Raw genomic sequence first — 14,738 nt, 5'->3', positions numbered from 1 at the left:
CAATTTCCATTGAAAATGCTCTCGAAATCAATCTCGTATCATTCAAATTTCACTTTCAACATTATTATTCTAACATGCACCTATTGTTGTGCAATTGTGAGAGGATGCATCATGTGCTTGGTTGCTGTACCTATCCAAACTTTACAAAATGCTTCACAGAGCCATACCTATAATCTAAAGGCAGTATATATATAAATATCTACTGCCAGAAATATGTGGAAATGTCTCCAAATTGCAGTATTTTAACATCTATGTTTCAGAAATTTCCTGGGGGGCATGCCCCCAGACTGCTGTAGTTCCAGCATGCAAAGTTCGCACACCTCCACCCAAGAGATTAGTACCTTGACTTAGCCCCCCTCCCTTTATAAATCCTAGATCCACCCACTCCATATCTCTTGAATCAAGTTGTGGGACCTGTAATAGACTGTTGCTTGGATGTGGTTAGCTAACCCTGGTTTTATTCTTTTATTCTGGTTCCTCCTGGTCAAAACATATCAAAATATTTCGATCCTTTGAACAAAAATATTTGAAATATATGGACTCCCTCTGAAATATTTATCCCTCCTGCAAAATTTAGTAAAACTTTACTTGCACACATGCAAAGGGGATCAAGATAACCCAGTTGAAATAATTGATCCCCTAGATCCTAGATCCACCCACTCCATATCTCTTGAATCAAGTTGTGGGACCTGTAATAGACTGTTGCTTGGATGTGGTTAGCTAACCCTGGTTTTATTCTTTTATTCTGGTTCCTCCTGGTCAAAACATATCAAAATATTAAAAGATTACAAGATTGTTCTAAATTTGAATAATACAAGATTGAATCTGAGAGCATTTTCAATGGAAATTGTTTACCTGAATTAAGTATTGTCATACATATTAACTACACAAGTAGATGAATGAAGCCCGTTAAACAGACCAATGCATGCACTTCATTGTATGTATAGGTGCAGGCGGATTTGGAAAAATTCCATAACAGAACCAACTATATGCTTCCAGTGAATGTTCTGTTAGATTAGTTAGCTGACTGCTCTATTAGAGTATCTCGATCTTGTACACCTGCAATGCTGATCGGGGTCCTTGTTGCATAAACTTTAGCATAAATCCACTGATAATACCTTGACAAAATGCTTATAAGGTGATTTTATGAGTATTTGTATTATTAGTGATCATATAATTATGCTAAGACAAAATTTCATTATAATACTCAGTATATTGATTAAGTAAAAAAAAAAGGTTCCTAGCGCACAGACGTTTTTTGCCCTCAAAAAGTAGCGTCTCATTATGCGCACGTGATTTATAGAGTGCCACACCCTAGGTCGCAAGGGGTCTATATGTCTAAAAGGTGAATCGATCAGTCAATGGGCGCGGCTCCTCGTAAGTTTACAGGCAACTCTGGCATCGTGTAAACTTTACACAATGCTGATGTGTATGGTCAGGGACTTAATTAGCTCTTGGTGTGGTTCATGTATTCCTGAAAGCTGCCTTGCTGCAAGGGTAGACTCTATAGCTCCTGCAACAACAATGGATTGGTGTCAATGTAAGCTTGTAGAAACGAATTAAAGGCGGTATGCAAGCATGTAACTACGAAATAATGGGCGTGACTCAGCATATGCTTGCAGATAGTTAATACGATTATGATAAGTTGGCGTGGCTCACGAAAGAGACTAGGCTGCAGCACATCATCAAATTGATAATTTTGCGTCTCACGTGATCCAATCATATTACAAGTTGAATTTGGTTACTGGGTAGGTTGGCACAGCCCAAAGATGCATACAGATTTAAAATGTGGGATTACAACAAATCATAAAAGGGGGTTTGAACCCTGCGCCACAACAGGTTGGTTATTCATTTGTATTATGTTGTGCACGACCTTATTTTACACCTGTAGTTAAGTGGGTTCTTGGCTTCATTCAAGTTTCTGTGTAATGCATAACAAGAGAGAGTATTGCATTACATTGAAACTGCACACACAAAGCTATTGCTGCATGCACATACTGATACTGTGTAGCTATCAGAGCACCTTGGCTTGTACACTAAAATTGAAAATTAAAAGAAAAATGTTCCTACTAGCTATAATTAAATACATAGTGTCAGTAGTATTATCTTAGTCCAAATCCTCCGTGCTCCTTGAATCCAACCTTGAGGTGGCTTTTAAATGTCACATAGTCCCGGTGTCTTGTCGGGAGCACCAATTGTATTAGGCATGTTGAAGCGGTCGGGTATTTCTGGTCTTTATTGAACTTTAATGTTGGTTTCTCGGGCAAACCGGTTGGTGGGAGATTGTCGCAACAACTGAAAAATATCAAAATGTCCTCCAGAGTGACATCATCTTCACCCCTGGCCTCTATAAGTATATGTTTAATAATAGTGCATGCATATATAAGAGTAACTATTATGTCAATATGTACCTTCTGCCTCTGTTAGGAGCTGTGTAAACATCATATATGTTCTTGTTTCATCGGCCTCATCTGTCCCTTCACTAAACAACACAGGATCGAAAAGAGCTTGGATCAAATCTGTTGAACGATAACAAATAAAATTGCCATAATAATTATGTGTGGTCTTAATTACCGGACAATTTGCAAATATTTTGTCAATGATCATAGATTACTTATACCATGTATTATGTAGATATACTGCTTAAACACATCGCTTTAAAAAATAAATAAAATCACGCTTTAAAAAAAATTATGATGTTACGTAAGGCACAATCAGATTTATTAAAATCGTTGAACCTTATCCAGATATTGCTTGCCCTATGATAACAATATAAACTCAATCCCACAATCACAAGTTTTCTAACATAGCATGTTGAAGCATAGTAACGTGTATTAATGAACTTTTAATGTAATGACAATGTTTTGATGGCTATTAGCCCATGCTTTTAAAACCACGATCGATTTTCAGATGCTACTGTATAAAACAAACATGATGAGTTCTCGTTAGTTCTTTCATATATTAGGCGAGTGCGCCCCAAGTGATATATATCACTTATACCACGGCTGCTTGGGATTTTGCTGACATATACACCCGCAGCCCTCGGGCTTTGGGTGTATATATCAGCAAAATCCCAAGCAGCCGTGGTATAACTATTAAATCATGACCCTCATTGTACTAGCCGCAGCTATAACAATGAAGCTGTCATCTTGAAGTAGATTTGGCATAGAGCAAAAGGGCAAGCAAGCAAAAACTTTCACCTATGCATATAATTTCACCCCCTATAAGTTACAAATCAAAATATTCAAGTTAACATCTCTTCATAATTATATAATATTTTTGCCGCATTATATACATGTGTATAACCCCTGCTAACCTGCAGGTAGCTTTTGCTCCTTTCTTGTAAAAAAGTCTAAAAAATCACTTGGATTGCTCTTCATCCGATCACATATGCCCAATTCATTTAGACCAGCCTTAAGCTGATCTAGTTCGGCCATGGAGCGATATATTGTGCTGTGGAGGAAAAGAGCCCTTATAATGTGCTCCTTGTCAGCAATTGTTATGTTCTGCAATTCCCTGGTGTAGCCTGCTCCCAAGATCAACTTAATTTTATCTCTAACTAATCGCTTTAATGCGTCAAGGTCACTGCAGGGTGTCATCTGTAATGATATATCAATATCTACGCATTGTATGTTAAAGGAAACAAAATTGTGATTATGTCAACAAAATAAATTCTCATTGCATGGGTAATGACCGCACTACACTTGCCTTACTAGTAGAAATTTTCCTATTCTAGTGATGTATAGCATAGAGCCTTGTGCAATGAAGGGATTAAACGTCCACTATACACCAAATGGCTAGTTCCCTTGTTTCACAACTTGCTGTTTCTATTATTATTTTAACACTCCTGCCCTTAATGCAGACGTTATAGTTTTTGTATGGAAATGATGGTCAGTAGGAACCATTGACACATTGTTTGATAATCTATGCATGAAATAATATATTATACTATGCAACGTACTTCTTCTACAAGCTGTCTGGTATCCGGGTCAGGGATCTCCTCGACTCTAGCAGTCAGCCTTTCAACATCTTGGCTACAGATGTAGTCAAACGTAGCTCTTCCAAAAAAGGGAAAGCCACTTCCCCCTTGGTAAATGGACATAGCCATTAGCATGCCGATGCTGTGAAATTTCCTCTCCTATGAAAATAAAATAAATGGTTCGATAAGCAAATGGTCATGCTTTTATATACGTAGGTGATTTGTTTTCAGTAATGATTATGTGTCTATTCATGTCATTTCACATTACTAACAGTTGCTTTATAGCTTGATAACTATTTTACTTAATTTTTAATGCTACATGAATGCAACAGGGAACAATATTATAATTGCGTTTACAGAAAGCACTTGTCAGGCTGAACTGACATCTAACAGCGGATAAATCAAGCCCATATAGCTAGCTGGAATCATTTTAAGCCAATCTTGTCTTAAAAATTTTAGTAAGTTAACTAGTTGATAAATTAATAATTGCATGTGAGATGCACTCCCTATTTTTGCTCAACACTAAGGGTGCAGAAACATAAGCAAAGTGATTGTTATATAGAAGTTGCACATTCTAATATTACTTACAAATACAAACATACCTGCAGACCAGTTATGTCATGATCGATGGACAGACGATCACTGTCACCAGTACACATTCTGGCTTTTATTTCATAGCCTAGGAGACGCCAAAATTCTCGTTTTGGTCCTCCCTGGTCAATGGCAGGTTCTCCCATAAACTGTACCTATAACAAAGCCAGTGCAGCAATTTAAACAGCATCTCGTGTGCATATAAATGAGATTTACTAGTGGCCATTTAATTTTAATGAGTGCAACTTAAATGCCTACTAGTATATACATGACCTCTACATGCATGGTCTATGAATCCTAACCAAATAAAACAAATCCTGCCGGTTACTTGTACTTGCAATTGTTTGTTTACGTTTCTGTATCATAATTTTTACCGGTGAACCCACACATAGCTACCACATAAACACTGTTGCCAAAACACCTTTTATATGTGCTGCTACCGTCAAAGCATTACCAGATATATGTCCAGACTGTTATACGCAAGGTTGCAAATGAATTGGTATGGCAAGCACCTCTGCAATAAATTCAGTTGTTGCAGAAAATATATAGGCGGTTCACTGAGAAGCCATGATACTGGGAATTGAAACCTTACATTTTCTACAAGCATAAATTGGGAAAGTTAATGATGCATGCATTGTACTGTACACACTTCGGCATGCCAACAGGCACCAACTGAAGCCTATGTTATTGAGTTACCCTTGTCTGAAGGAATCACTGGGCCAATCAGTCAGACAGTCAGTCAGGAGAGAGTTCCATTGATACTAAAATTCCGTAGCAACAATTTTCACCAATTTGGAAACACTTTTGGGCTTGATGTTACCTAGCCAATACTACGTACCATGGCACCATGAAGGTAATGTGAGGCCGGTTTCTGGTTGATATATACTTTTGTAATGACAAGTTGGAAGCCTCCATGATCACTGATATGCTTTACTTTTGTACCGTTTAAAGCATCCACAGAAAGTAATACCAACTAGTATAGCTATATTAGATGCATTTCAAAGCTTGGCTTCTTGAAGGCCATATCCCTTTTCACAATATGTGACTGCTTTCTTTTTTGTGCACCACACAAATATCAATACTACAGTGTATAAGCTAGCTATATCACTACTCACAGTCAACTTTTTGTATGGACTAAAAGTCCTTCTTCTGACACTCAGTAGTGCATCCTCCAGCACACTGGACCTTCTGATTCTGAGTGTGAAGTCCTCATCGCTCATCATTTGTGTTAGCTGCCCTATTACTGACAGCAGTGGATGGGCATTATCTCCAGTCCTATCAATGGAGAATGATTGTATGAGCTGAATTTACAGGTGTACGGTAAAATAAAAAGCAATGATATATACCTCACTGTAAAGTGTTAATAATAAAAAAAATACAAGGGAGGTAATCTACACCAGCAGCTATACTGTACCGGTTGACATTCAACTTCAAGTATAGTCGTAACTGCAAGTTATTAATGTCAACTAGAATAGCTGCAGGTAGGCAGTGAGTCAGTAAATCAATTAGAAAAATTCAGTTGAATAGACCTTTTCCACAATATCATAGGGACTTATTCAAACTATATTTATCAAGCATTCATACTGTATCATCTTACAATTGAGGGTCTTGGTCTTGGTCAGGGGATACATCCACAGGCTGAGCAACTGCCATTGCAGAATCATCTGATACTGCACCCACCACTGAGTCCTGCCCGAGCACTTCTAAATCTTCATGTTCACTCTGTAAAAAATATAAGCATATTATAGTGTACGCACACACACACACACACACACACACACACAAAGATGTACCTCAGTATCTGAGTCCAAATTTATTGGACCAGGTGGTGGTGACCATGGATCACGGTAGCTGTCGCCATTCTCTGATGACTCCTCTGACTCCCTACTAAAACAAAGGCATTAAGTAGCACTCTGTGCATGTGCAATGGACCGTGCTTGTAATATAATTATACAGTTCTGTCTAGCTGGGCATGGTTGGTGTGTGTTTTCCTGGATCCACAGTTTAAAAGTAGCTATTATCAGAAATGTCCTTTGATGTGAGCAGCCAGACAAAGGAGCCATGGTACCTTATACTTGTGTAGGACACACGACTCATGCCTCAGCATTGAATTAGAATGCCTGCATTCTGTACTGAACATGCATTATGAACAATTCAATACACTACATTGAGGGGCTGAAATTTGAAATAAACTTTATTTGCTATTTATGATTACAGAAATAACACACAACATAATAGCACTGATCAGTAAAGCATATAGTGAGTACTAATTCAACACACAATACCAAGCTATAGCTTGGCCATATAAATTCAATGCTGCATGCAGTTGTAGTATTATTAAGAGGTGTCAATTTGATCAAAGTGGATTGACTAAACTTTCAAGATTTTGTACAAGCTGTAATGTATTTTATGCATGTGCTCACCTGGGCCTGCATACCTCCAGATGCTCACGCAGCTCTGCTATTGGTATCAGCTCCTGGCACTGGAGACACTTCTGTCGTATACTCTGCACCTGATAGGAGCATGCAGAATATTGCTTGGTTACTCTAACTAAACATGACATTTTCCCACCTCTTCTTCGACTTCCTCCGTAGGAGTTAGGTCCAAATTGAGTTGGATAGGCCTGATGTATATCCTGGCAGTCCCTATCCAAGATTTCAGAAGCCTCGGCGAATTGCTGATTTTGAATGGTATGAGCTCTAACTGCCGGGTGCTTGCTGCACACTTCAGCAGTTCGAACCCTCCGCCCTGTCGAAGTTTAGGAAATTCAGTTAGCAGTGCCTCCTGAAACTCCTGTGGTGTACACTTCACATCAGATATTGTCACGCTTCTCTCGCCAAGGCCAGCAAGGACCAGCTCATTCTTTCTTAAGCTACTTGATGGCACCCTGTCCTCATCAGTCTCAGCGAGACAATAATATTTGTGTGTCCAGGTGCTGAGCTTTGGCTGTTTAGCCTGCCTCAAAGCAGCAGCACCACTACGTCGTTTTCCTCCAAAATTATGTCGTTGCTCCACAGCGATCGATCCAGTTCTTGCGTCTCTCAGTGCAGCCATAGCCTGGCCATAAGCACCCTCCAGTCTCTGCCGTCTTACTATAGCAATAATACAACAATTTAAAGAAATTGAGTAATAACAGAACATGACACACGTGTGCAATTAAATTCCTCAGTCTTGGTGGATATATCATTTTGTGCATAAGCAACAACAACTAGAGCTCTAACATTAGAACTTGTAAGCTTGCAATAATAGCTAGGAGCACCAAATTTGACACACAGGAAAGGCCAAAAAGTTCTAATAACAAGTAACTTACAATGATTCCTAAGAAGTTGTTCAATCAGCAAGTTTTAGCTAGTAGATAATTCCACTGAATTTAAATAAACTTAAAATTTTGCAACAACCTACCTGAAGCTGTTTTAGCCACACTTTTGTGTTGATTCTACCTATTGAAGGTATGTGTATATGTGAAGCTGGTTACTGCATGGTCTGTGAAAGGATACAAAACCTCCATTATCCCTGATAGCTTATAATACAATAGGAGGTCAAAAGAGTAGTGTAATGCTGACTCAGACAAATTTGCAAGTAACACACTCTCTAAATTTGATGAGGTGGCAGCCTTCTCCATTGACACCTTTCCTTTCATTACTGCAAATCACAAAATGTGTCAACTATACTTGCATGTTGCCAAAGAACTTGATATTTTTTTTGTTGACATGCTCATGCATTCTGAACAACACTACATAAGCATGAGGGCTCTGGCTATAAGTCTACCTCAAATATTTAGTGTGTAAAATCTCCTGTGACAATCCCCTAATTGACCAATGTTTAGCTAACTGGCACCAAATAGCTAAATTTCCTGCTTCCTGTCCTGCCCCATAGAAAACTGTACAGCTAAAAGCAGCAAAATGGTCATCTTTCAAGCACCACGCAGAACTTAACACAAAGCCGGATTTGTGCCAGCTTTATTATACCATGACACGTGATCATGAGTCAAAATTAATGCAAAATCTGCACCTTTATGCTGGGAAGCGGTCAGCGCAGCAGGTAGCTAACCATATTCCCAGGAAAAAAACGATGGAGGGTCACAGTAGAGTTTAAAATAACTGCAGGAAGGAAATTTCAACCGGACTAGCTGGAAAAATAATGCTAGCTACGCGGCCGGTTGATATTATAACTCTAGGCCGGCTCAGCTACTGGCGGAATAATGGAACACTCATTGCCCGACACACACACAGTAGCTAGACAGATACGTGACACAGCAAATTTATTTAAAGTATACGCACCTCTACCACTCTCGCTGGATAGCCGATCACTTGCTGCTGCACTGCTCAGAGGTGTGTTGGTGTCACGTTGGCGGCTCGTGTTATGGCTGGATGTTTGCGGCTGATCACTGCAGTTTCTGTCAAAGCTAAAAGGCTCATTGGCCCTTTCTTCCGTCCTCGCTCCCAGTCTCTGACTTCCTAAAATTTGCACATATTATATGGCTGTTAGATAGCTCAGTTATATTAGTATTAAGTGAGACTCACCAAGGTCATCACCATTCGGACGTGCAGCCAATCCATGCTGAAGGATATCGATCGCATCCTGGATAGATCTCCTACGCCTCTCCGACAAGAACTCCATCACTCACTATTTCACACTACTAATCTTGAATAGCTACACCACGACTGTCAAAATAAGCAAGCGCCCGCCGCGACTTTTTATAGTTATATGCATAGTCTCGGTTATAGTTTACGGATGTTGCGTTAAAAATGGAGACTGTAAATATTGGTGAATTGCTGCAGGAAGTACAGGCGGCTTTGCACTCACTAGCTAATAGAATTTCCAGCCCCGCAGCTACTGGGACAAACTCTGGGACAACTAGTATTGATTACTACAATGACGCTATTTTGGGTATTGAAAATATGTTGCAAAGGCTGGTCGTCTTGCAGCCACTGCTCTCTGTGGAATTTCCAGGCATAGCTCAAGTAATTGAGAGTGTCAAAACTGTTTTGACGGAGTTAAATGCAGCGGAGGACGAAGTGCAGAGACAATTAAGGCGCAAAGGAAGACCTGAAATTGTGATCACCCAACAAGAACTGCAAAGTCTTTTAAACCTACAATTTACCCAGGTTGAAATCTCCAAGCTATATGGATGTTCTCCTCGAACTATAAGAAGAAGGATTCTAAGGTATCAACTGCAGGAGTTTATTAATTTCAGTGACATAAGTGATGAAGATTTGGATACCTTGGTATCTAGGTTTGTCGCTACCTTTCCTAATGCAGGTCAAAACACCCTTGCAGGCTATCTACAATCATGTAATCTACGCATACAGAGACAGAGAGTCAGGGACACCATGGCAAGAATTGATCCTCAGGGAATAGCTCTGAGAACTCGTAACATTTTACATCGACGTGAATATAGAGTCCAAGGGCCAAACAGTTTGTGGCATATTGATGGAAACCACAAGCTGATAAGATGGAGAATAGTTATCCATGGTGGGATTGATGGATATTCACGTATCCCAGTTTTTCTACATGCCAGTGACAACAATCGGGCAGTAACTGTATTACAGTGTTTTCTGAATGGTGTACAATCGTACGGCTTACCATCAAGAATCCGGTCTGACTGCGGTGGGGAAAACACCCTGGTCTCAGAGTACATGCTGAGGCATCCTCAACGTGGCCCTGGGCGTGGAAGTTTTATCACTGGTAGGAGCGTTCATAATCAACGCATTGAACGCTTCTGGAGGGACTTGTTTTCTGGGTGCATATCTGTGTTTTATTATCTCTTCTACAACCTAGAAGATTGTGGACTGTTACATCCTAGTGATGAAATAGATTTGTTTGCATTACATTATGCCTTTTTGCCACACATAAATGCCAATTTAGATGTATTTCGTCTAGCCTACAATCGCCACAGACTCAGGACTCAAAGAAACCATTCACCACTGCAATTGTGGTTGCAGGGCATGCTTACGACTAGTGATTCAACAGCTGCATCAGGAGTGTACAACTTTGAAGAATTAACTGAAGTGAGTATAGGTATACTACATAACTTATGCTAACAATAGTTTATCTTCATATGCGTTATTGTCTGCCTGTATACATTTCACATAATTGAGGCCCAAGTACTTGGATGCTACTTTACAAACAAATTCTGTCTTCCATAGGATGAAGCCATTGACTTTGGGATTGATTGGAGTGGCCCACCTGTGGTGGACGGTGATGATGATGTCACTGTTGAGGTTCCTAGGGTACTCTGTCCATTGGAACCAGAAGAAGTAGTTGTCTTGCAATCTGTTTTCAGCAATGATCCCCTTGATGATTTAGATGGTGATATGGGAACATCATTGTACATCTCTACTCGGGAATTTGTTAGGAGCTGTGTTAGATTACACAATTAGACATGACTGAACATTTTTCTAATACAAACGCATTTATTATTTGAGAATGTGTGAGCAATGTAACATTGTCATTTTAAAACTTTAATGTTGTATCAAAGATTGTAGCCATATTTTCCATACAATATGCCATCTAAAATAATCAGTAGCTACTATAGCTACCCATGGCCACTGGAGTATCTAAAGTGGAACTGCGATAGTGGCTTACTATAATGTTTGGAGGCTGCAGCTGTCAGATATAATAATATGACAATAGCGGCTAGAATGCTTGGTATATATAGCTAGAATGCATCCCAAAAGTGACCAAGCATTTCTCTAGTTTGACCAAGAAATATTATACACCTGAAAAATGGTTTTAGAATTCTCTCAACAAGAATGAAAACCATCATTATTGATGAAAACAGTGTAATGGCGGGTCCTTGTTGCATAAACTTTAGCATAAATCCACTGATAATACCTTGACAAAATGCTTATAAGGTGATTTTATGAGTATCTGTATTATTAGTGATCATATAATTATGCTAAGACAAAATTTCATTATAATACTCAGTATATTGATTAAGTAAAGCCTAAAAGTGAAGGGGGGGGGGAGGCTTCAGCCCCCAACCCCCCCCCCCCCCCTCCCCCCCAGATCCGCCCCTGATTATTACATTGACGTTTGAACTCATCAACTTGGATTTATTATCATCATTATTGTATAATGTATAAACCTAAATCACGAGTATAATATACATGATTGGTTAACAAACTAAACGTTAATAAACTTAATAAATTACATGTAAGTAACTATAATAGTAAGTATCGACATTATCAGTTTCCATAAGGTGATCGGTATAGGTGATTCCATAGTCGGATTGCCCTAGGAAAGAATTTTCATTTGCCAGCCTACTTTGGCATGCAGATCCACCCCAAATCACCCATGCCAAATGTTTATGATGCTGGGATACTCTAATAGAGCAGCCACCACAGAGATACAGCACTATTAAGATTCCTCCACAGCTGATGAATTTGATCGATAGCTTGCACTGCTCAGCAGTGCCATCCCATTGGCACACTTAGAGGATAAGCCTGATAAATTGTTTTTGTTGGTGTAAATCAGCATACATGTTCAGTCTTTTCTATTTTAATTTAATCATAATAACTGTCACAGCCCTGATAAATAAATGCAAAAAAAGTTAGAAAAAAATATTCTAACGTTCCTCTGCCAGTATATGATGGATTGGGGTTTCTTGCTCAAAATGTTACACATGGTCAAAGCCCCGGCCCCAAGTTTTGTACGTTAGGGACAATCCCATAAGTAACTCTGAACCCTTCCAACCAGTTTCTGTTAATTTGTTTAAAATTATAATAATTGCATGGGCAATTTTCTACTAACTGCATGGCTAACTATAGCTAACTGACTGATGCCTTCAGTAATGTAAGCGCAACTGGACTATGGATAGGGCAGCAAACTTGATTTTGTACTGTTCAACATCGTCCTGAGCCTCTACCCAACCGCAACAGTCACCTTTGTCCATTCTCCGTGTCCCTCTACTTCTGAGTATACGTATGTAGGTGCATGTTGATTGGTGGTAATGGTTCTCGAACTTCTCTGTCCTGCATGAAGCAATATAATGGTAGCTACAACCCGGCATTCTTGGAAATCCCTGGATTCATTTCTTGAAGTAGTCACCATTGAAATAAGTCAATTGTTATTAATGTAGCTACAACTTCTATAAGAGAAAAAATGTACATATTTTACATACAACTGCATACGCATACAAATGTACATATTGTAAATACATATGCGTATTGTTTATTTATTTATTAAAGACTTTACAGTGTAACAAACATGAAGTTGTAGCTACAGTGAAAATAAACTATGTATATAAACTTATGCTGTGAAGGAATAATTGATTCCCCTTTGAATACAAATCCGGCCCAGGAACAAATATTTAATTCACTTGGGAAAATTAAAACAAGGCTTGTGGGGACCAATAGCAATTGGCCAACTTCACTTTAGAATTTTCTTGAGAAAACTGGAGGACCTATTGTATTACTTCTAAGAGTTGGAAACAAATAATTAGCTGCCTCGAAATATTTTATAGCTAAAAGTAATGTCTAAAAATACAGCTAGGCTATGATTTCCCCCACTTGCAGCATAGCTAGCTACACATTTACACTTTTTGAAAAGAGCTAGGGTATTTTCCATTTTTTTAAGCAACTGGAGTATTAGCATGCACCATGCACGTGCAAAGATAATGCTTGTAAACATGGGGATCAATTATTTCAACTGGGTTATCTTGATCCCCTTTGCATGTGTGCAAGTAAAGTTTTACTAAATTTTGCAGGAGGGATAAATATTTCAGAGGGAGTCCATATATTTCAAATATTTTTGTTCAAAGGATCGAAATATTTTGATATGTTTTGACCAGGAGGAACCAGAATAAAAGAATAAAACCAGGGTTAGCTAACCACATCCAAGCAACAGTCTATTACAGGTCCCACAACTTGATTCAAGAGATATGGAGTGGGTGGATCTAGGATTTATAAAGGGAGGGGGGCTAAGTCAAGGTACTAATCTCTTGGGTGGAGGTGTGCGAACTTTGCATGCTGGAACTACAGCAGTCTGGGGGCATGCCCCCCAGGAAATTTCTGAAACATAGATGTTAAAATACTGCAATTTGGAGACATTTCCACATATTTCTGGCAGTAGATATTTATATATATACTGCCTTTAGATTATAGGTATGGCTCTGTGAAGCATTTTGTAAAGTTTGGATAGGTACAGCAACCAAGCACATGATGCATCCTCTCACAATTGCACAACAATAGGTGCATGTTAGAATAATAATGTTGAAAGTGAAATTTGAATGATACGAGATTGATTTCGAGAGCATTTTCAATGGAAATTGTGTACCTGAATTAAATCTTGCCATACAAATTAGCTACACAAGTAGATGAATCAAGCCTTTCAATACACTTCACTGCATGCATAGGTGCAGGCAGATTTGTAAAAATTCTATAACAGAACCAACTATATGCTTCCAGTGAATGTTCTATTAGAGTAGTTAGCTGACTGCTCTATTAGAGTATCTCGATCTTGTACACCTCCGATGCTGATCGGGGTCCATTGTTGCATAAACTTTAGCATAAATCCACTAATAATGCCTTGGAAAGATGTTTATAAGGTGGGTTTATGAGCATTTGTATTATTAGTGATCATATAATCATGCTAAGACAAAATTTCATTATAATCCTCAGCATATTGATCAAGTAAAGCCTAAAAGTGAAAGGGGGGCTGAAGCCCACCCCCCGGATCCGCCCCTGAATAGTTAGGTGTTTGTCATAATACAAATGCTCATCACGAGTTGCTACAACGTCTTTGACTGCACACAAAAGAGTATTAATTTTAAAGGGTACATTGTATTTTGGTCTAAAGGAAAGATTTTACACTATGCTACCCTTTTACTCTAAAGGGAAGACTTTCACACCAATCTTTGCTTTATGTACTTAATGGGAAAATTGTACGCCAGACAGATGGCAATGCAAACGGTATCATCAGTAATGCAAAAATGTTATATGCCAAACCCCACACATTGCACAACACAAGAATAATACCAGCTAAGTTCCAGGTAACCATGGTAACAAAAGTACTATAATATTTATTTATTATTTATTTGTAATGTACAGGACGCAGAATTGAGTATATGGTACATGTAAACATGCAAGTGATTAGTTAAATAAGTAATTTTCTAAAAAGTGCTTTGAATTTGTCCAAGTCTGGTGATGTAATAATTTGATCTTGG

The 14,738-nt window shown here is 38.8% G+C and overlaps 2 protein-coding genes across 2 annotated transcripts; one reads left to right on the top strand and one right to left on the bottom strand.

The window, feature by feature from the left end:
- Nucleotides 1-1,896: 1,896 nt before the first annotated feature.
- LOC136262092 (uncharacterized) lies at nucleotides 1,897-14,738 on the bottom strand. Its single transcript, XM_066056239.1, has 11 exons — nucleotides 12,458-14,738; nucleotides 7,142-7,662; nucleotides 6,994-7,082; nucleotides 6,364-6,457; nucleotides 6,168-6,292; nucleotides 5,686-5,845; nucleotides 4,582-4,725; nucleotides 3,962-4,138; nucleotides 3,317-3,599; nucleotides 2,412-2,519; nucleotides 1,897-2,347 (listed from the first exon to the last, which is right to left on the bottom strand). Exons 1-11 carry the CDS (start codon nucleotides 12,582-12,584, stop codon nucleotides 2,103-2,105), a joined length of 2,073 nt encoding a protein of 690 aa, XP_065912311.1. The 5' UTR covers nucleotides 12,585-14,738; the 3' UTR covers nucleotides 1,897-2,102.
- On the top strand, nucleotides 9,128-11,074 carry LOC136261307 (uncharacterized). The gene is made up of 2 exons (XM_066055283.1): nucleotides 9,128-10,581; nucleotides 10,720-11,074. The coding sequence occupies exons 1-2, from the start codon at nucleotides 9,319-9,321 to the stop codon at nucleotides 10,951-10,953; spliced, it is 1,497 nt and encodes a 498-aa protein (XP_065911355.1). The 5' UTR covers nucleotides 9,128-9,318; the 3' UTR covers nucleotides 10,954-11,074.

The sequence above is a fragment of the Dysidea avara genome, chromosome 7 (assembly GCF_963678975.1).
Source record: "Dysidea avara chromosome 7, odDysAvar1.4, whole genome shotgun sequence".
Classification (NCBI taxonomy): domain Eukaryota; kingdom Metazoa; phylum Porifera; class Demospongiae; order Dictyoceratida; family Dysideidae; genus Dysidea; species Dysidea avara.
This window is presented reverse-complemented; position numbering and strand designations above follow the sequence as displayed.

What these genes read in the sequence shown, in the direction of transcription:
- LOC136261307 (XM_066055283.1), top strand. Translation starts at nt 9,319, where the DNA reads ATGGAGACTGTAAATATTGGTGAATTGCTGCAGGAAGTACAGGCGGCT. An exon ending in ACTTTGAAGAATTAACTGAA is followed by an intron (nt 10,582 to 10,719) that starts GTGAGTATAGGT and finishes TGTCTTCCATAG; the next exon opens with GATGAAGCCATTGACTTTGG.
- LOC136262092 (XM_066056239.1), bottom strand. Translation starts at nt 12,584, where the DNA reads ATGCCGGGTTGTAGCTACCATTATATTGCTTCATGCAGGACAGAGAAG. An exon ending in CTGGAGGTATGCAGGCCCAG is followed by an intron (nt 6,458 to 6,993) that starts GTGAGCACATGC and finishes CCTTTGTTTTAG; the next exon opens with TAGGGAGTCAGAGGAGTCAT. An exon ending in ATGACATAACTGGTCTGCAG is followed by an intron (nt 4,139 to 4,581) that starts GTATGTTTGTAT and finishes TTATTTTCATAG; the next exon opens with GAGAGGAAATTTCACAGCAT.